The sequence below is a fragment of the Nannospalax galili genome, unplaced genomic scaffold (genome assembly GCF_000622305.1).
Source record: "Nannospalax galili isolate Female #2095 unplaced genomic scaffold, S.galili_v1.0 scaffold764, whole genome shotgun sequence".
Lineage (NCBI taxonomy): Eukaryota > Metazoa > Chordata > Mammalia > Rodentia > Spalacidae > Nannospalax > Nannospalax galili.
In genome coordinates this window covers 351,836-374,970 of record NW_008351635.1, presented here as the reverse complement: position 1 = coordinate 374,970, position 23,135 = coordinate 351,836, and the positions used below count along the sequence as shown (strand labels likewise).

The window sequence follows — 23,135 nt, the reverse complement described above, 5'->3', positions numbered from 1 at the left end:
AGTGCACAGACATTTTAAATTTTAGGTAGCTAGCAGAATCTCTGGAATGGTTAAAAGATGGAACTTGGAGGTCAATTGGCCAGCTGATGCCTAAATTCTATGCAGTATCTCAGTGGCCTCAGGATTACCATGGATGAACATAACCCACTGAGGAAGAACTCTGGACTCTACCACCAACCCCTCCCTACTATCTCTGATCTGTGGGCCCTGGCTCATGGTCCAGTGATATGCTTCAGTCGACCTCAAAAACTGAGTGTCTGGTATCCTTCTGAGAACTCTGATTGTTCTACAGCTTAGTTGTAGAACAACTCTAGATTTAAGTTGTCATAACGACTTATTAAATTTTAAATTATTCCTTAGTTTCCCAGAAAATGCTAACATTGTAGATGTATAGTCTTTTTGTCTGTTTTTCAGGGATTCCTGTGGATAGCACATGTTTGTCCCTAGTGCAGACATGTGAATGAAACTGACAAGCAAGGACATGAAGAGTTTCATCCTCAGAAAAAAAAAGCTTAAGTCCTCAGCCTAGTTCAAAGAATTTGGGTACTAGTGAGGTGGACAGACAGGGATAATGGGGCTAAAATGTACAACCACAGCACCCCACACATCTCTAATCTTAGCATCCAACAGTTCCCTGTCCTCCTGACAGTTACAGGATGAGGATAAGGACTGTGATGTGTCTATCCAGTCCTAGACACTGGTAATAGATATTTTTTAATAAGTGAGTAAATAACTGAGGATGAGGATGAGGGCATCGATGTGGGAGACAGAGGTAGGCATGAATGAGGAGTGACTGAGATCAGCTCAGGCCTGTCTTTGTATGCCCACACGACCGCTTTCCATATAACCCACTTACTTCTCATTCTCCTTGGGAAGGATCCAGGTCACTGGAAAACAGCCACAACACTGTTATGGAAACAGCAAGCCCAAATAATGTGCAAGCATCCAAAGTGCTGAAAGCCACTTCTGTTCTCCTCAGTCAGCTGAGAGGGTTCCCAGAGCCACAGCTCCATTCAGGGGCATTGGAAGACATACAAAAGCCCTGGCTGGGGACTTGACTCCTCATTCTTCAGTTGGTTCAAGAACTTTCCATCCTCGACAGGGAGAAAATGTCTATTCAGTAAGTATCTCTCTGGGGGCCTTCTATCATGCCATAGTGGTGGTAAATGGGCCATTTCAGGAGCTCCAGGAGAAGAGAATTGGCTGTTGACCTGCTTAATAAGACCCTCAGAGTGGGGCATGGTGGCACAAGCCTTTAATCCTACCACTCAAGAGGCAGAGGTAAGTGCATCTCTGTGAGATTGAGGCCAGCCTGGTCTACATAGTGAGTTCCAGGAAAACTGGGGTTACAGGAAGACCTTGTTTCAAAAAAGAAAAAAGAAAAAAAAAAAAAAAACCCAGAAGACCCTCAAGGTCTGGCTGGAGACATTTCTCCCTTCAGTGAACTTAAATGTACAGAGTTCATGTTAGATGGTGGTGAGTTTTGTGCGACTTGTAGTGGGCCTGGAAGGCAGTTATGAACACAGAGATGACTTTCATATCTTGTTTGGTCATTTCTGAGCTGTATGATTTGAAGTGAATTATGTAAGTTTTTAAGTCTAAACTACTTACCTTTTAAAAGTTTTCTGACTGGGGACAGGGTATCACAACACTATTATTTACCCCACTGCAATATTGTAAGATTTAAATGAGCTAGTGCCATGAAAATTACTTTTTATGAAGTGTCTCACAATCAGTGCTCAATAAAATTATTTAGAACTAGGAAGTCTTATCAGGATCTCAGAGTCTATTGCACTCTAAGGCGTTATAAAATGTAAGCAAAGACAAGAAATACAGTGGGGGGAAGAAAACAGAACCTGAATCTCTTGAGCTACTTTTTTTCCAAGTGCTGTATCTCTTGAGGCTTGGAACAGAACAGAGAAAATGAGAAGAACTCAGGCACTGAGTGTGAGTAACAAAACCTAAGGCATCTGACTCCAGACACTGCTATCATTCTGAGTGGAATGAGTGGGCAGGACGCCAGCGATGTCTCAGCTGAGGTGGTGCTAGGGCAGGATGATTCTTAGGAAAAGTGACCACAGCAAGATTAGTTGATCTGCCTTTAGGAGTATCAGAAACTGCAGAGGGTAGGATTAGGGCCATGTGGCTACTGATATTAAAAGAGGATATTCTCCTTGACATGAAAGGAGGGGCCTAGGCTTGGCAGACAAATCCTCAGATTAGAAGGGAAGGGCCAGATTAGAAGGGAAGCATTGACCTTAAAGCACCATTCTCCATGGGCATTGGCTCGATCTCCCTGGACTTCTTCCTTGTTCCTACATTTCAGAGTTCAGCACCCTGCAGGTGGCTATAAGAAGCTTTTTGAAACTGTGGAGGAACTGTCCTCACCACTCACAGCTCATGTTACAGGTTGGTCTCATTGATCTTCGTGTGCTTGAATGCTTGGGTACTCTGAGTCAGGGCCTTGCTATGTAGCCCAGGTTGACCTAAAACTTGCCACCTCCTCCTTCAGCCTCCAAGCGCTGGAATCAGAGCTCCATAGTCTCACCCATTTTGAAGCCTTCTTTTCTGTCAGACTTCTCTTTTCTGACTTCATATTCATTGAGGTCTTTTGGTACTAGTTCTGTTTCTGCAGGGAAGGGACTCTGAAGCTCAGGGCTCTGCTTTGTTTTCTTCTAACTTGTTTCAGTGGTTAAGAACACTGTATTTCCCTTACAGAGGACTGGAGTTTTGTTCTCACCTGAGCCACCTGAGGCAGCTCATAGCACCATCATCTGACCTCCCTGGGCACTGCATGCACATGGTGCATATACATATACTCAGTCACACACATATACCTAAAATAGATAAATCTTTGATTTTTTTTAAAAAAAATAAAATGAAATTATATAAACTTGCATATGATTCCAGTGTGGCTAGTGAGACCTTCCCAGGCCCAGGAATTTTAGTTCATTTAAAAAAACAAAAAAGCAATCATGGGGCTAGTGAGATAGCTCAATGGGTAAATATACTTGCCACCAACCCTGAAGACCTGAATTGGGTCCCTGCAACCCATGCAGTGGAAGAAGAAAAATGACTCCTGCAAGTTGTCTTCTGCCTCCACATGAACATACAATGTTTTTAAGTTTAAAAGCAGAACAGTCACAGAGATCTGAACCAAAGAGACAAAAGAAGAATAATACTGAAAGAAGAAAGATTAGACTTATGAGATCCAGGGTTTGGGATATCGCTTCTGTTTTTGTTTTTGAGTTTCAGGTTTTAATACTAAAAACTCATCTCCTCTGGTTGACCTCAATTCCACTTTCTGTGGTGTAGAAACATAGTATGTGACTTGACTTCCTTTAGGATGAAGACTACACCTTGTCAATATGCATTTGACAGTGGCTGGCATACGGGAAATATCCCAGCAGGGCCTTGAATGAGAGTCTAGTAACAAACATCTGAGAGGACTGAACTGAAGGGTGTTGGGTGCCATGCCTTTTAAGTCAGGAGAGCTGCTTCTCAAGACAAACAGATGAAGGTGTCACTGCAGTTCCATTATTTTGCTATCTGGGTTCTATTAACAGCTTCATTTTCTGGGCCTTAATTCCTTTACTTTTCAAAGATTAATTCTTATTTTATGGGAATATTATGAAAGCTAACAGGTAATTTAGGTAGGAAAACTTCATCAAGTATCAAAGTGCAATAGACAGCAGTCACTGTTATAATCAATACTGTCCACAGACCCCATGTGACCCACACATGAGGACTTACTGGTGTAATGGTACTATAAGAAGGGTCAGTGCTTGAGGAAGTCTTTCCTCCCTACTCTCTGCTCTATAAAAAAGTGAAGCAAAGGTTCCATCTCAACTAGATTGTGATGCTAATAATCTAGGTGTGGCATAGAAAGTCAGCATTGTGCTTTTTCAGTCAAACCAGGTCTTGTTTTCACATTTTTATCTCATGTCAGGTAGGCTGCTCAACTTGGTCTGTAGGTAATAATCAGTGTGTTTAAAAATACAGAAAATTCTGGTCATGACTACACAAACATGCTATACTTTTGAAGGGATAAGAGGACCAAGCCTCACTGGAAAAACGAAAGACCTGGGGTCTATCCTGCAGGCCTCTTGTTTTGCAGGTGAGAAACAAGGGCTCAGCCAAGGCAAACAGTATATCCTAAATCCAAGTCTTGCCCCTAATACCCAGTCTTGTGCATTTTCTGCTATAGAAGATTAAATTTCATAGAGAGTGATTCAATTCACATTCCAAGAGAAATGGAGTTTTCGATTTTGGAAAACCAGCATCCCTGTACTTTGTTTAAAAGTTCCTTCTACCAACATACTTAGCCTTAGTATCTTCACCCTCAATCCCAAAGTCCATCCCTCTACTTTTCAAGCCACCAAACTGAATCAGGAAAGTTCTTTCCAAAGGTGAGCTAGCAAATGGCAAGTGGACCAGCACCTAAGGAGAGGGGTAGGTGGAACTCCTGTCACCTGAGGATGCCCACCTCACTCCTCAAGCTGTGTCTAAACTTTGATGTCCTCATAAGAACATAGGCAAGTTGTCAAACACCTTATTTGAGCTGTCCAGAATGATCACTGGAAACGAGCATCTTCCCAGTTTTGTTCCAACTCTAGCTAGCACCATCGCTCCACTTAAGAACCCAGCCTGGGCAGGAATAAGTCACAACATTCTGTCTCACCTTGTTGCAGGAAGGATCCCCCTGTGGCTCACTGGTAGTCTTCTTAGATGTGGACCAGGGCTCTTTGAAGTTGGATCTGAGCCTTTCTACCACCTGTTCGATGGACAAGCACTTTTGCACAAGTTTGAGTTTAAAGAAGGCCATGTGACATATCACAGGAGGTAAGGCCACATTGGGTGCAAGGCATGCCCTCACCAGAGGGAACCTAGCTCTGCTCCCTTCCTGTCTGACGTTTATCTTCTTGAACCCACAGCAGACCTCAAGATCCACTTCCTTCTTCATTATCTACTCAGGTCTATGTCCCTACAAGGACACCTGTGAATCCTACCATGAGATAACAAAGGGTCCAGAGCTCAGGTTCTGGGACCCAATATGGCTGTCTTCACATCTTTAATCCACCAGGCACCATTTGCCTGACTGTTAACCTCTGGCAGAAAATTGATCTCTAATTCTTTTATTTGTCATCTGTAAAGTGGAAGAAATGACAGACTCTACAGGGTGAAATAAGAACATACCATCTAGCACATGAGTAGCATGCAATAGTAACAAAAGCTGCTGTTACTATTGTTGCTGTAATTGTTATACAAAAGTCCATCTTGGTTCCTTTAATTTTCTATCACCAGAAAGGTCTGGAAGAGGGGTTGCTAAGATGGTTCAGTGGGTAAAGGCACTTGCCACCAAGCCTGACCACTGAGTTCAATCCTCAGAACACATATAGTAGAAAGGAAAATTTGACTGTCAAATTATTTTCTGACCTCCAAATTAATGAAGTGATATGTATACATACATACACATACACACATACACACACGGACACATACACACACAAATAAATATAAACAATCTTCAAAATTTTTAAGGGAAAGAGAGGGGATGCCACAAAGGAGGGAGGGATTAAGTATGTCACATACACTAAAAGAAGTTTTCTAACAAGAGATATTACTAAAGCCTTCATCCCAAGAAGCCCCTCCCCACATGCACCCCAGTAAATATCCTGCTTCTATGTGAACTTTCAAGCCTGTTAGTGGCTTGATTGATCACCACAAATTTCATGCATTTTTAAAGAAACATCAAAAGAAAAGTGAGGGGAGACTGGAGGCAGGATTGGAACTGTGACAAGAGAGGAGTAGGGCCTGTCAAGCAGAAGTTTATCTTGGAAAGCAAATTCTAAAGTCTAGACAAAGCTTTCACATGCCTTCTAAAGACTATATTCCTCTTCATAAAAGTGCAAAATTGGAATTTGTTCTCCACATGACAAACCCCAGGCAGCATTTTCTAGGTAGTATGGGAAATTGTTTAGCAGATCAGCCTGTGGGAGAGAAAATTCAAGAATAACTATGTTCAAAATTATGATAAATAAATCTTAAAATTAAAGACAAACACAAGAAAAGACAAAGGGACAATGAAATGAACTTTCTTCACACTGATGATGAATTATATGCTACCATGAGTCCTGTGTAAACTGCCCGCCTGACTGTGGGATGATATGGGAAGTTTACTTTGTCCAACTCTAGCCATCATGAGTTGTAGCCCAGCTCATTCACCTAAGCCAAACACTCCAACTCTCTGTGCCTTAGTTTCCCTGTCCATCACAGGTTTAGAAGACTCCATTTAAGCTCTTTGCCCTTTGTCATCAAAGAAAGGGAGCTGGGGAGCTCTCTTTGTTCTTCGTGTTTTGTGTTTATAATTCTGATTTGATGGAAACACATTGAGTGACCTGTGACCTTCACTTGTCCTGTACTGATGGCCCACCTGTGACCTTTTCTCATGTCTCAATGTCCTTCAGGTTCATCCGCACTGATGCTTATGTCCGAGCAATGACTGAGAAGAGGATTGTCATAACAGAATTTGGCACCTGTGCTTTCCCAGACCCCTGCAAGAATGTATTTTCCAGGTTAATGAAACCAAACTGCATGTTAAAAGACATTTTATATTAGCCCTTTTATCTATGAATTAAAAAATTGTCATAAGGCCTTGTCAAGAAACTCCAATGGATTCTCATATGAACGTTTGAAAATTGTCCTGTTCTTTTTTCTAGTTTCCTGTCCAGAACTTGTAATACTAATTAATTACTCTTGCCTTTACTTCTCCTTCACATCTCCTATTCATCATTCAAGGACTTTCTTTTCCCCTTAGAGACAAGAGTTATGCAATTTGGGAGTCTTTTAGATAGACCCACTGAAGGGGTACTCCAGTTGCCTCACCCTGCGTCCCTGTTCAGCATGGAAGAAGCCAGAGCGGTCTGCGTCCCTATTCTAGGGTAAAAAGACCTCAAAGAAATGTAGCCAGTTTCTTGACTAAAAGTCAAAATGTCCTTGGGCCTGTTAGCAACATACTCTGTTCCAAAGGCCAAAAATATCAAAAGTATTTGGGAGCTTGTATCTAATCCTTAAAAGATTTTAGGATTATCTTTTCAGAGGGGGGAATGTTGGAGGAGAAGGAGTGGGTAAGGATTTGATCAAAACATCTTATATACATGAATGAAATTCTAATAAGGTTTTTGTAAAAGTTGAAATAAAGAAAAATAATGCTTAGATTTTTTTTAAAAATTATCATAACTGGAAAAATAATTTGCTTCTGCAGGTTTTTTTCTTACTTTCGGGGAGTGGAGGTTACTGACAATGCCCTTGTAAATATCTACCCAGTGGGAGAAGATTACTATGCCTGCACAGAGACCAACTTTATCACGAAGGTTAATCCGGAGACCTTGGAGACAATTAAACAGGTAGGACATAGTACTCAGAGGACATTGCTCAGCATGTAAAATTGAGGACTTAGAATTAAAACATTAGAATAAAGTCAATGGAAAGAACATAGGAGGCTGATTAAGTTTTGGATTCTTAATAGTCATCAGCTGCTAGATATATAACATAGGATGAAATGTATTCCTTCACCTACGAAGTTTTAAACACTTATATAGATGGAAGGTAAACCATTTAAAAAGCCTAACATATTCTTTAGTTCATTCATTCATTTGTTTGTTCATTTGTAACACAAATACAATACTGAGAACTTTCCATGTATCGGAACTTTTGCCAGATGCAAGGGATGTATGGATGAGGAACATGACTCAGTCTTTGACTCTTGAGGCTTATAGTCTAGCACGGATCCAGGATACACTGTGTTCAAAAATTACAGTGATAGCATTGACAATCCCACTATTGGTGGTTCCAAGCAAATGTACAAATCAATTTTTTCCTTTTGTAGATACTTCTTAGTTGCATTCTAAATGAAATAGTATAGATGAAAATATTAGAAAGTGATACATTTTGCTGAGAATTTATGCAGTCTCAATGAGTGTTACTTTCAAAAGACTCACAACCTTAACCAGTATTTATTGACACATATTTGCAAAGCATCGTTCTTGTCTTTAGGAAGTTTAACCTCTAGCTGGAGAAATCAAAGGGGGATCACAATAACAGGACTCAGAATGTGATTAGTCCTTTTAACAAAAAGTAACCCTAAGAAAAGCAGATAAAAGATTATGTCTCAAGTTGGTTGGTTCTGGTGAAAAGAAGGCAGATCAAGAAAGGTTCAAAGGGCTTGCATTTGACCTGGAGCTTAAAATGCATACAACTTCAGTGAATTTGGTAAAAGAGCATTCTTTTAGATGGAGGGGTTGCATGATCAAAGTCACAGAGGCAGGAAAATAAGGGACACATTTGTGGAAGCCGAGAATTATGTCTTCAGGCTAGACCTGAAAAAGTTCTCAGTGCAAACATTAAAAACTTGGGCAGGTGATGTCTCATCTGTGTAGGACTGTTCTACACACTGCAGGTTTTAGATGTTAGTGTCCTTGACCTTGTCCACATAAACACTAGTAATGTCCTTGATCACTATGCAAATTCAAAATGCCTCTTCTGTTAGGTCTCCTTTAAGGGAAAAATTACTCTCAATTCAGAACTAGTAATCTAGAGCATGTAATTTCAAAGGGAATAGCATAACACAGTATGGTGAGACCAATTTAAATAAACTATTTACTTGATGGAATGATACTAAAGGTCTTTGCTCAAAGAAATGACACGGAGTTATACTTTAGGGGATTTTCTTGAGAATGGGGGGACAACAGGCTAGCTAGGGGACTAGTGATGGAACTCAGTACTATAGACGACATTAATGTGGTATGTATTTAAAAAGTCAGAAAAAGGACTTTATGCATAAAGAAATGTCCCGTTAGATAGACACATTTAACATAATTTAAACATTATGTCTACATGTCTCAAAACATCACAGAATATCCTGATAATATATACAGTTTTCAAGTTTTAATGTACTAGTTAAAAATAAATTAAAAAATTAAAAGTGATCAGAGCTATATAGTAATAATGAAAAGATAAAGGAAAAAATAATCCCAATAGCAGTTCTCAATATCACAGGTAAATTCATAATCCTCAACAGGATTACTAACCCTTAATGTGCACTCTCAATAGGTCTTTCTGATTAATGTGTGTGCAACTCTGCTCAGGTGTGTATAGGTCATTTAAAAAAGTGCTAAAGTTAAGTTTCTAAGCCATTCATTTGATTCTAACTGAACCAATATTCTAGTTGCATGGTGCTTTAACAGTAAATGCAGAAGTTATAATGCTCAAGAACAGGCTTTGTTATGGCTCAGTTTCTACTTTAAATAGTAAGGTGCCCTGACTTCATACAAAAATGTACTTTGAAAACGTGTATTTTTTATTTACTCACGGCACTCTCTGACCACAGCCTAAGACTCCAGCCTGTCTCTTAACTACAATGTCTTTAAAGCAGTAGAAACTCTTCTAAGATGCAGATATAAACGTTATTCCATCTAGGAACCCAATAGTTTCTGAGGAAAAGTCCAAATTCAGTGGAAGGCAGACCCATTGTCACTCCATTCATCCACAGTTCCACATATGCCTTCACTGTGCCAGCAACATCACCACAGTTCCACACTTTCACATAAAGACCCCACTCCCTGGAACACTCCATCATCCTACTCCACCTGGTGAACTTCTACTCATCTTGAAACCATTGTTTGGAGTCATCGTCCTTGGGAAGCTTTCCAGAGTAACCAGTCTGGGTTACAGAACCTTTCTCCAAAGACACTAACTCATACTTTCTGCTCTTTTTTGCCAACTAATTGAACTGATGAAGTGTTGACCTACAGAACTTTCTGCAATCATGGACATGTTCTGCACTTGCATTCAAGTGCTAGAGAGACCTTTAAGTGTGGCTGAGTTTGAAAAGTTCTCTGATTATAATGAATTAACTTTTTTTTAACTTTTTTTTTTTTTTTGGTCTTTTTGAGACAGGGTCTCCCTGTAGCCCCAGCTGTCCTGGAACTCACTATGTAGAACAGGCTAGCCTTGAACTCACAGAGATCTGCCTGCCTCTGCCTCCCAAGTGCTGGGATTAAAGGCTTGCACCACCACCCCCGGCTTTTTTTTTTTTTTTTACTGGATTTTAAATCTCTTTAATGTCAGGTTTCGTAGACTACAGCAAGGTTTTTGTCTCTGTGTCTATGTTTATTATTTTTTAATTGAAAATTTATTGAAGGCTTATTTTACTAAATGGTTATAAGAATATGACCATATGTATACACATATAAACAAAATTTAGCACTTTCTCGATAACATGTCTATAACTGCCCAATTAGGAAACAGAAGAATAAAACTTTGTCAAAATTTATGATAAAAGTATCTATCCTTACTCTAGCAGAAAGGATGCGAGCATTAGCATGCTAAGGATTCTTAATTGCTTGATGTCCTAGGCAGGAAAATATGTAATCTGGTTCCATTCATCTATTGATTCATACACATTAGTGCATGTTTTAGGGTCATGCAAAACTAGGACTAAGAAACAATAAAAAAGATAGGCAGATATAAGTTGATACAAGAGATTTACTCAGTATTTAGGACTTTGGAATTTTCCATTATTTAAAAAATAATATTTTTATGTTCTTTGAGAATTTCATATAGGCACACAATGTATTTTGATCATATTCACCTTCTACTCCTCCCCATAACTCCTCCCAGAGCCACCTCCTATCCTCTTCCTACTCTGAACTTCATGTCCTTTTTTTAAAAAAATTTCTATGAGTAGCTACTGGGTGTCATATTGAACAGCACAATTGAGATGGAAGCTTTTCAGAGCAATAATATTCTCTGTGTCCTAAACCCCTGGAACCAAACAGCACCCAACATGAAGGGCAGGTTCAGGAATAGCTCGGTGATGAGACAATGGTGAGTGAATTATTTAAATCAGGGTGTTTAAAAACACCTTATTCTTTAAATTTTTTGCTGCTCATCAAAGAGAAAGAATTTGGTTGAACACAGTAAATTATTCATTCAATAAATATGTATTAAGTTCTACATAGACATTCTAGTGCTGGTTTGCCAGCATATGCCTCTGTGCCCTTGACCATGACATTGATTTCCTGGATTCAAATAAAGTACTGAATCCTTTCTCCAAAAGTTTAAATTCATGCTAGATGAATCTCAGGTTTCCTATCAGTTTCAGGTACATGCTGAGTGGGACACTGGGTGTGGTATTGAGTGTGCCATGTTTATAAACTGAACAATTCAATATGATGCAGTAGGAGAAGTCCTAGGATGCAAGTTTATCATTGTTTGAGATCAATCTGTGTTGGCAAAAGTACCAACCAATCAGGGTCAAAGAAAGAACATAGTCACAGTGAGCTCTATATTTCAAATGTTTCTGGAGTCAGCATGAGAGTCAGAGATGTCCATATTGAAAGCGTAGTTTCAGTTAAACCTGAAAGGGCAGGATCTAGAGGGATGGTGGAAAAGACAAAGTTCACTCAGAGCAGGACCAGACCAGAAAGAGGCACAGTCTCCTTTCTTTCAACAAGGATGACATTTGCTGTCCTTCCACAGGTTGATCTTTGCAATTATGTTTCAGTCAATGGAGCCACGGCTCACCCCCACATTGAAAGTGATGGAACTGTTTACAACATTGGCAATTGCTTTGGGAAAAATTTTTCAATTGCCTACAATATTGTAAAAATCCCTCCACTGCAATCAGGTGAGTTTACCAATCTTTCCTCCTCTGAAAGCAAGTGTTTATATCATGAAAAATGTTACTGTAAGTATAGGATCTGGATCATAATATCTGGATAGCATTATATGCTTAGTTGAATTACTCTAAGACTTTATCAGAATTTATCTCATTCCTACCTTACCAGGTGACTAGTGCCCAAGGGTACTGCAGCAAAAGAGATGACTTCAAAATACAGGAAGCAAACAGCCAAGTTCTATTCTGCTATGTTTCAAGATCTAGTGTTTATGTGCATTTGCATATGATTTTGATTTAAATTAAGCAAGTATTTATTGAGCTTGTATTCATATGCCAAGCAAAATCAAATTAAATAAACATCTATCTGTACACAATAGCATATATACATATATGTGTGAAAGTTTATTATTTTGTGTTTGATTACTCAAACTACAAATAAATCTATAAAAGTCTAGAAGAAGAGTTAAAGCAGAAGAGGACTCCAGACTTACCCACTCATCTTTCACTCATTATAGGTTAAGATTTTTTGAATCAGTGTGGGCTTTGTTTAGTACTGCTTAATGTAGTTCTTAAAGTATAGTTCTTGGGTCAGCAGAGTCACTTAGAAACCTATAGAAGTAGAAATCTTGGGTCCTACTTTAAGAAAATTGAGAAATTCTGGAAGTGAGGTCTCTGTCATATTTTAAGGAATTGTCTATATGATCTCATGTGCAGCAAAGTTTGAGAATGCTAACTGCTAATGTACTTTAATGTGTGTAGTAATTATTGTACAGGGCTATGGATACCAACTCATCCATATTCTAGTTTTGAGGCATCTTGCAATACTATAAGGGGGTTTTGTCTGCACTAAAGCACTATTTTACTTCTCAGAACTTAAAACTTACCTTGACTTGTGAGATGTGACTCCACAGTCCTTTCCCCACGCACTTGAGTGCATTTTTCCAAGTTTGCTGCTGTTTGGATTTTTCTGAGTGACTGTAGCTTAATATGAAATTCCACTAAAACATGACTGAGAAGAAGAAAAAAAGATCTGAAAATATCCACATCTGAAAACATATTTCTTTGCTTGTATAATATGTTTGAACTGCTTTACATTAAAACAAATAAGAGGTTCTTCCAAACCCTTTTATAATCATTTTATTTCAGATAAAGAAGATCCAATAAGCAAGGCAGAGGTCATTGTGCAATTCCCCTGCAGCGATCGGTTCAAGCCATCTTACGTCCACAGGTAACTTGAAGGAAAGCTCAAGTTTAAAGATATCTTCTTGCCTTTGATAGCAGTCCTGGTCAAGACATTTCCTTGTAGAAAACTAAATTTAAACTTAATTGATTTCATATAGGCACTATAGAGTCATGTAACTAAGCACAGCTTATGTAGACATATTTTCTTTAGCTGAGAACCTGCCCTCCTATTCACTAACCTGTTTGTGTTTCTGAACAGTTTTGGTCTGACTCCCAACTATATTGTTTTTGTGGAGACACCGGTCAAAATTAATTTGTTCAAGTTCCTTTCTTCATGGAGTCTTTGGGGAGCCAACTACATGGACTGTTTTGAGTCCAATGAAAGCATGGGGGTATGTCTGATTTGTTTGTCAAGTTGTGATTTTGAGTAAGGTATGTTTTATAATGTATTTTTTCCTTTATAAATGTACCAAAATGTTTTCCTTTTTTTTCAAGGTTTGGCTTCATATTGCTGACAAAAAAAGAAGAAAGTACCTCAATAATAAATACAGAACCTCACCTTTCAACCTCTTCCATCACATTAACACTTATGAAGAAAATGGGTTTCTGATTGTGGATCTCTGTTGCTGGAAAGGGTAAGAAAGGACATTGGATAAGTGTCCCATCTCCAGTTCCCTCTGGAAACAGAGGGGCTTTTACAGAGAGGATGCCCTCTGTGCTGTGAACCATATCTTAAAAAAAAAAGAGGTATGCAAGAATGAAAAATGTACATGATAAATCACTAGAGAGTTTAAGAAATTAGAAACAGGCTAGCCATCAGAACAAAGGTTAACATTGAAAACCAATTAGATCCATGAATCAGACCTAAAAACAGGAGGTTCCATGGCCCGAAAAGTAAATTTAAACTTCTCATGGTCTCTAAGGGGTCTTGAACTGCTTGTCACTCTGAATAAGAGAAAGAGGCATGCTATTTTCAGACTAGTCATTAAGAAATTACCCCTAAACACACAAACAGAATGGAGAGAGTGAGGCAGAAAACTCTGTTACTGCAACATATCCATGAAGCAGATCTCTTTTTCCCTCAGAGCAGGTAGGAGAAAATGACTGATATACTTGTGGAATGACAGTCTGAGTTGTAAACTAAAGAACAGCCAGGCATATGGACTTTTAAAGCCACAAGTCATCTCTAAAACTGTTTATTATTGGCTGAGTGTGGTGGTACATACCTTAAATCTCAGCATTTGGAAGGGACAGGAGATTCTTAAGTTCAAGGACAGACTGGGCCACATTAAACCTTGACTCAAACAAAACAAAAACAAGCTATTTGTCATTTCATTCATGCTTGATTTCTTTTTTCACAGATTTGAATTTGTTTATAATTATTTATATTTAGCCAATCTACGCAAGAACTGGGAAGAAGTGAAAAGAAATGCCGGAAAGGCTCCTCAGCCAGAAGTCAGGAGATACGTACTTCCTTTGGTAATTGACAAGGTAGCCTCTTTTGTGAGGACTTTATGTATGAACAGTGCTTGATCTTTCCTAGGAATTGTGGTTGTACATATGGTCTTGAAATTTCAGAGCTGCAAAGATCTTTAAAAATGCTACCTAAACCTCTCATTTCACAAATGAGGAAACTGAAGCTCTAAAGAGTGATGTGACAGAGAAGCTGAGAGAAGCCACCTGCCATGGAGCAGAGAAGAAGCAAATTTCCTGATTCTGAGTCTGTAGCCCTTTCAGTTAAAAAATCCCTTGAAAACATGCTTTTTAGTGAGTAGAGCCCTGCTGATTCCCAGAATCTTTTGTCAATGATATAAATACTCTTAAAAGTTTTTAGAAGTTTTAAATTCTGGAGCAATTAAAGATCAGGAAGCAACTGATCCTTGCAAGGAGGGAATCAGTGCATTGACAAAGGAATTTTTTTATATATAAATCTGAAAACACTGGCAGGTAACAAAAATAGTGGCATTAGGTAGTTGTAGAGAAGTTCATAACGCCCTTCTCAGATTTAGTAACTGAAACAAACTGGCAATAGACACATTGGCAAGGGAAAGGGCATTCAAATTATTAATATGCACATAAGAACTCAATAAAATGAGAAGCTCAAAGAAGGTTGAGTCTTAAATACTCAGAAATTAGGGAGCCATGAGCATTGAAGAGATGTTTTGAGAGTAAATGGATGGCCCTGAGAGCAGATGTTATCTGAAACAAGGTCCTTGGCCCGGGGTATGTCCTTTTCTGTAATGTGGGTTTAACCTTAGGGAAATGGAAACTCAGTAAGAAGATTTGAAGGTGATTGTGTTCCTCTTGATGAATCATGCTTAAGTAACAAAGGGCTTTGGAGAAAGACCGTCCCTATACCTGCTCTTACCTAGCTAGTCATAGTTCAAAATACAGTAGAAAGCAATGGATCCATGCTACACTTGAGAAAGTGTGCTTTTAAAGGGCCTTTATGACTAGAAGAGCAGAAGATCTAGAATGAGGAGCCTTGAAGGGATGTCTTTATGAGCACCACAACCCACCTCTTTATTTCTACATTTTCTCCTCTTTCTTCAGTGATTTTCTTTTCAGGATGATTTCAATAACATCTAGAATTTTCAGTGAAAGACAAGAAACATATAATATTCCCATGTAAACACATGAATACACCTTCTTTCCTTCTATGTGCTGCCTCTTTGGACAAAAGGGCAACTACATGGAAGATAAACATTGAACTAAAGGCTTAGATCAGAGATCGTGGAAAACAAACACAGTTTAAAACCCCCTATCTTTAGTAAGTTAATTAAAGACTGAAAGTTGGTGATGGCTTTATAGATAGGCAAGGAGCTTCAAAAACGCTTAACACAGAAATGTATTTGAAGCCCTGAGGTGTCTCATTAGGGCCATAGGAGAGGTGGGGGTTGGTGAAGGGGACTGAAAAGATAAGTTGGAATGCTACTGTAAAGGGCTTTATCGGGCCCTGGATGACATATAATTAGTAAGGAGACACTGAAGGAGTTAAAGTTTGTGGCGTTTGTGGATGACATGGGTCACCCAAGGTAGACCATGGAGGACAGACTGGGCAATAAGTAATCTAGAGACTGGAATCCCTACTAGACCATAAATGTTCTTTGATAATTTTAACAGTATGCATGCCATGCTCTGACTGTGCCTTTTGTCTTTCAGTGTTTCCCAGCCAGCTGCCATTCCTTCCTTTATGTAGCCCTGGCTGACCTGGAACTCACTATGTAGACCAGGCTGGCCTCAAACTCAGAGATCTGCCTCCCTCTGCCTCCCAAGTGCTGGGATTAAAGGTGGGTGCCATCACACTTGGCCATTGAATATATTACTCACTATCCCTCACTACCTTGAACTCACTTTCCCTCCACACTGTGGTCAATGATTGTGAACACCTTTGAATAGATCCTCACTTATTTTGCCTCTTTCTTACTTTATCTTTCTCAAAACCATGCCATAGTTCAATCAGATTATTTTCCTTCTCCATATTTGTACCTCTGAGTCCAAACTCAAGTTCTGTAAAGACACAATCATGTTAGTTGGTCCAATTTTAGATGTATGACTATAAACCTTACAGCTTCATTCCCTAACTTCACTTACTGTCTCATTTTGATAATTAAATATTCCATATCCCTCCCCTCACTTCTACACTTCCTGCCCCATGCTCCTATGTGATAATGACTATGCCCCCTCATCCTCTGAAACAAATGAAAGTAATGAGAAAAGAACCAGAGATTCCTATGGCTTCATCTACTACTCACCAGCATCTGCACCTATATTTTGACTAGCCGTCAAAATGGGATACTCTCTCCCATTCTTGAACTAGGGACATCACTCCATTAATTCTCCCCCTGCTTCCCTTCCAGATCATCCCTTCCAAATCCTTAATAGACTATACATAGTGTCCTCACAAGGTCCTTCTCTCAACTCCAAAGAGCTGCCTCCTCTTGCTCCTCCCGTAATTCAGCTGTTGGTGCCCCTCTGCCTCTTTGTGCTCTCACTGCTCTGACAGGTTGTTTTGAAGTAGCTGACATGACTTCCTTTGGCTCCTTAACATCACAGTTCTCATAGTGCACTGTCTCCACTTCTCCATTTAATGTTCAACGGACATCCAAAGCTTAGTAAAACAAACCCTGAATTTCTCACCTTCCGTCCCCACCTTCAATAGCCTCAAGAATTGTGGGACAATGCCAACCTTTAACTGTTCAGGTCAGACACTATGGTGCTGAGATTTCTGCCTCTCTTACATTCAAATATTATTCACAAGGAAATCCTTAACTCAATCTACCCTGTCTCACTGTTGCCAATGTTACCATCCTGGTCAGAACCATTTTATCTGGACTGAACTACTATAAAACAAACCTTTTTCTGCTTCCACTCTTGAACCCTACCCCCAAAATAAACACCCAAGTGTAGACTCATCAAAGAAAAAGAGGAATTCTTTCAAAAATAAACCACAATGTGCCCCTCCTCTGCTCAAAACCCTTTAGTGGTTTCCCCTCATTCATGCACAGAGAGCAGGTCCTCACCAGGATCCACAAGCCTTACACAATATAAACCCTTAGCTTCCCACACAGCTCTCCTAGCTGCCACTACACTGGTCTCTGATGCTCCTTGAGCATGCTCCGTACTTCCTTCCCCAGATCTTGCAGGTTTTTCTCCCTGTTTGAATGCATTACAGATTTTTTCACCTAGGGGTTTTGTATCAAATGCCACTTTTAAAAAGAAGCCCACTCTGACCACCTATAAAATTTCAACCCATGAAACCTTCACACTTAAAAAAATTGTATTGAATTTTTATGATTTTCATACAATATAGTTTGACGATATTTAGGTCCTCTCCCCTCTCTGCACCTCCCTCCACTGCCTCCCCCCATCCAATTTAATGTACTCTCGTGTGTGTGTGTGTGTGTGTGTGTGTGTGTCCTATAGAGCCTGATTTGTGTGCCCAAATGTCCTTCAGTGAAGGTTCATCCACTGGGCCCACCAAGAGTCCCATCCCTATGAAACTGTCTCTCTCCCTCCCATCAGCCAAAAAGTTCTTAGGTTGGGTTGATATTTCTTATACTTATTACTTCTCCATGTCTAGGCTGGGATTTTGTCTTGTTTGAGCTTGCATAGGACTTGTGCATACTGTCATCATTACTGTGAGTTCATATGAGTAACTGACCAGCTGTCTGGAAGACTGTTACCTTGTGGTTAGCCATCCCTTCTGGCTCTTAGACTCTTTCCATCTCCTCTCTGCAATGATCCCTAAGCCTTTGGAGGCAGAGGTTTGAATAGGTGTCCTATTCATGGATAAGCACTCTGTGGCCTCTTGTTCTCTGCACATTGATCAATTTTGGGTTTCTGTGTTAATCACCATCCACTGCATAAGGAAACCTCTCTGGTGAGAGGTGAGCAATGCATCATCCTATGTGTAGAGGTTGCATTGAAAATGTGTCACTTAGGGTTAAGTGTCTCATAGACACTTATTCTTTGTTTGACCAGTACTGTAACTTTATAATAGTCTCCATCTGTTGCAAAACAAAGCTTCTTTGATGAGATGTAAAAGGTACATTTGTCTGTAAATATGAGGATGCATATTTCTGATCCCTCTTCCTGTTCCTACATTCACAGTATATTATACATTTTATTCATGAAGTATACTTACTCTTAATTTCCAAATAGAACATAAGTTTCACTAACCCTGAGAAATGCCTCCAAATGTCTAGAAGTTTGTTACAAAAAAATGTGATCAAATATTTGATAAAAGTATCAATAAATGGAAATATTTTCCACTATTTTCATGCAATACTTTAAAAGGACTTGTGTCCACCTGTGTGCATGCCAACATGTGTGAGATAATTGTCTTTTAAAAACCTGGCCTAGTGGTTTTTCTACTTTTTTTCCTTTTGACACTATAATTACATGGCATTTTCAAAAAAAAAAAAAAAAAACACCAAAAACCAGATGTATTCTAGCTATAAGAAATAAATGGAACTGGAGAGCTGGCTCAGTGTTTAAGATCACTGGCTGCTAATGTAGGGGACCAAGGCTTGATTCCCAGCACCTACACAGTGGCTAACAACTGTCCCTAACTCCAGTTCAAGGGGATCTGATGCCCTCTTCTGGCCTCCACAGGCTTTGCATGACATGGGTGCACTTACATATATGCAGGCAAAACACTCATACACATAAAATAAGAATAAATTTAATAAAATTTAAAAGAGCTATTAAAAAAGAAATAAACACCTTTATCCCTCAGGCATTTAACATCTTTGTTATTCTTCAGAGTATTTTTTATTTTTTATCTACAATTTTGCAGGACCTTCCTCAAAACCCTAAATTTTCTCTGAAGACAATCTCATCTCACAGATGACCAAAATGAGCCCCTAAGAGCCCGTGTGACTTCTTGAGGGGTCCTCAGCCAACAGTTGGCCAGGAAGGCAGTTTGTCTGGGTCTGTGGATGCCCTGGCTCCCATGGGTGCCTTGGACTCATCTTCTCCTTCCTACACTGCCCCTCCCTGAATGATGATGTCAGAAAAAACTCACAGGACAAAATTTGGGAAGTCTGTATTCCTGACTGTTTGAGTTTTCTTTCCTGTTCACTGAGTTTTCTGTTATCTTCTTTCTTAGGCTGACACAGGCAGGAATTTAGTCACACTCCCCAACACCAATGCCACTGCCATTCTGCGCAGTGATGAGACGATCTGGCTAGAACCTGAGGTTCTCTTTTCAGGGCCTCGCCAAGGTAAGATAATCTAGAGAAAACACCACTGAGATGGGAATAAGTGTTCTGCTCAAAGAGATTAACTGCGTTTTCCTAAGCATATGCTCTGTTCTGTAGCCTTTGAGTTTCCTCAAATAAATTACCAGAAATATGGAGGGAAACCTTATACCTATGCATACGGACTTGGCTTGAATCACTTTGTTCCAGACAAGGTAATTAATCACCTTACTAATACCAAACATCACTTTGAGTCATGTTCTAGTCAAGTAAAGCATGTTCACTGATCAACTGGTTGTTCTTACTCACTAGCAGCTTTGTAAGCTGAATGTCAAAACTAAAGAAATTTGGATGTGGCAAGAGCCAGATTCATACCCATCTGAACCGATCTTTGTTTCTCACCCAGATGCCCTGGAAGAAGATGATGGTAATGAAAACAATGACTGTGTCTGAACATGCCTTTTATACTAGAGTTCTGTATGTTCATCCTTAGGAAAGGAGTTGGGCTATTTCCTAACAGTCAAAGGCAATTCTTAATAAATATGAATAGAACTGCACTCAAGAAACAAAATTTCTTTGAAAGTGAACTTCACCTGTGATCAGATCTTATTGATTGCTTATGGGGAAAAAAGAGCAGCAAAACATTTTCTGTATCATGGTGGAGTTCTGAATGAAGAGGGGAGAATGGAATATGACAGCGAGAATTGTAGGCATTTGCCTTTCCTCACCAAAATGTATTTCTGGGGAAAAAAAAAAAAGGCAAAGTTCTAAGAGAGGAAACAAAGTATCCTGATAAGTCAAGAGAAAGAATGTGCATCTGGGACTCTAGATTTTGGTGTATGCTGGGGCTAAAAAGGTCACCAGAGTTACCACATGTAATAGAGCAACTGCATTACATAGCATCCATCTTACTTAGACTAATGTCAGGTGGGACAAGGAGATGAATTACACTCTAGAGGATTAAAACATGGGAAACCACAGAAGAACAGAGATAAATAATTGTGGGGCCATTCCCAGCTAAGCAATTTTATGTATGCATCCACTCATTCAAAAGTGTAAAAGAGCTGGGTATGGTGGTGCACACCATTAATCCCAGCACTCAGGAAGGAAGCAGAGGCATGTGAATTTCTGTGAGATCAAGGCCAGTCTAGTCTACTTAGGGAGTTCTAGGTCAGCTGAGGCTATAGGGCGACCCTGTCTCAAATATAAAAATGTGTAAAAGGTATGTTCTTATTTTGTCTTAAGAAAGCTTGCACATAGGTCTTGAAAATAGTAGATGTAATTTGCCTTTCTACTTTAAAGTCTTTTAATGCACATTTTCACTTGATCATCACTTGTTTTGTAGTAAATAAAACAGCAGTTATATTCTTATACTGCAGATAAAAACATAGATCCATTAACTCAACAGGCATTAATGAGTTCATACTATGATCTACTCATTGTAGTTGGATCCTGGGATAGGGCAGAGACAAGAAAGATGAGGTCATTCCCTTCCTAGAGATGCTAGTCCAAGAGCAAAGCGTTTAGAAGACTCCTTCAAGTGGTCACACAGCCAGGTAACTGAAGGGTCAGAGAAAGTCACGTCATACGGTTTTCTACATTTGTCAGTGTAAAACCACCTTTCCACCTATATAATTTTAATTACCGTAATCTTAGAACCTAAGGCCTTTTCATTTCAAAACTGCCTTATTTGTTTCTGATTAACAGGTGTAGTTCTGAGTGTGGTGGTGAGCCCTGGGGCAGGACAAAAACCAGCATATCTTCTGATTCTGAATGCCAAAGACTTGAGTGAAGTTGCTAGGGCTGAAGTGGAGACTAATATCCCTGTCACCTTCCATGGACTGTTCAAAAAACCATGAACATGTTCTAGGCCAGCAAGATGGCTCAGTGGGTAAAGATGCTAGCCACCACACCTGACAACCTGAATCCAATCCCTGGGATCCACATGGTGGAAGGAGAAAACTGATTCCTGCAAGTTGTCCTCTGCCTTCGACATGAATAGTATGGCATGTATGTGCTCACACACATAATAAATAAATAAATGAACAAATTAATTAATTAATAAAAATAAATAAATGAAAATTTAAAACTTAAAAACAAATAAAAATTGTGAACATACAAAGCATTCAGATGATCATACTTTCTCTGTGAAACAAACCATAACTGAAAAAAATTTTAAACATCAAGAATCAAGTAGGAGATGAGTATGGACTTTTAAAACTGCTTTTTCTTCCTATTAAAAAGTGGTTTTTAAGCATTTGTCTAAATTTTTTTACATTATTTACATTTAAAAACCAAAATCTTCTATACTCAATGTGGTGTTTCTAAGTCAAGACAAAGAAAGCTTCCTTACTGTCAAAGTAAACATTGTCTTACACCGAGACTGTCATCCAGCAGTGCATGGCAATTGTTTTGAATGTGTATAATTGTTAGAGAATTCTCAAACTCATGAACTCTAACTTCCTTATTACATACCATATGTTATTCCACTTAATGTAATCAAGGCTATTATTTCTGATTTTTTATGAGAAAACCTGTGTCTGACTAATTAAAGCCTCCCATCAAATAAGGCCTCAGGGATTAAATTGTGTTCTAAAGCTCATGCAACATCAATGGAAGTATACATAGTAGTAAGTTTTGACAAACAGCACATAAAATACAGATCATCTACTGATTTTGAAATCATATCATAGAGTGTTGGAAGTTTATACTATGCTGCCTCTTCTGTTTAATTAAATTTAAGCACTGCATGATCAGAGAAAGAAATATTAACAAAGTAACTCTCAGACGGTCATATATTTCAAGTAATTTTAGTTTTAAATTATTCTATACTATGCTAGAAATTACAAAAAAAACATGAACATTTGCAAAGAGTTATATTCTACATCTTAATCTTGGTACCTATTTCATGTTCAAAATCATGATATAAGATTATCAACATCTTGTTAAAACAGGTTAAAAACAGGTGCTTGATGTGTCTATTTGGTTTCTCTAGGTAAAATGAAAGTTCATCTTTAAGATTATTAGTACACATTAAATCACTTTTCAACACAAATCTAAAAGCATAGGAAAGTAGAATTTATAAAGCAAAATTACATAGTACTCATCTAATTTCAACTTTTATTAAGACTTAAATACAGTTCTTTTCATTTTTTCCCCTTAGATGTTTTTATGACATCATGATTGATCAAAGGGTAATTCCTAGATAGAAACAAAAATCTCCAGAAAGAAAGTGGAAAATGGCTGAGAACTACATGGAACATGTCTTTGTAGTAATTATCAGTCTTTTTGTTTTTGGACAAAGCATATGGATAGAACTTCACAAAGAAAGTTATTTATCCATTTCTTTTATTTTTTTTAAAAAATGTGTGTGTGTGTGTGTGTGTGTGTGTGTGTGTGTGTGTGTGTGTGCGTGCACACGCATTAGATGCCCTGAAGCTGAGTTACAGGCAGTTGTGAGCCACAATGTGGGTGCTGGGAAGTGAACTCTGGTTCTCTGCCAGAGCAGTATGCATTCTTTTATTTTTATTTTATTTTATTTTTTTACTTTTCATTTTTGGAGACAGGGT

General features: G+C 38.8%; 1 protein-coding gene across 1 annotated transcript; it reads left to right on the top strand.

Moving 5' to 3' along the window:
* Positions 1 to 1,000: 1,000 nt before the first annotated feature.
* Rpe65 (retinoid isomerohydrolase RPE65) lies at positions 1,001 to 21,496 on the top strand. Its single transcript, XM_008848539.1, has 14 exons — positions 1,001 to 1,120; positions 2,327 to 2,409; positions 4,692 to 4,842; positions 6,468 to 6,575; positions 7,265 to 7,406; positions 11,542 to 11,689; positions 12,827 to 12,908; positions 13,122 to 13,254; positions 13,358 to 13,497; positions 14,224 to 14,353; positions 19,476 to 19,590; positions 19,687 to 19,781; positions 19,882 to 19,993; positions 21,274 to 21,496. Exons 1-14 carry the CDS (start codon positions 1,110 to 1,112, stop codon positions 21,423 to 21,425), a joined length of 1,602 nt encoding a protein of 533 aa, XP_008846761.1. The 5' UTR covers positions 1,001 to 1,109; the 3' UTR covers positions 21,426 to 21,496.
* Positions 21,497 to 23,135: the final 1,639 nt, after the last annotated feature.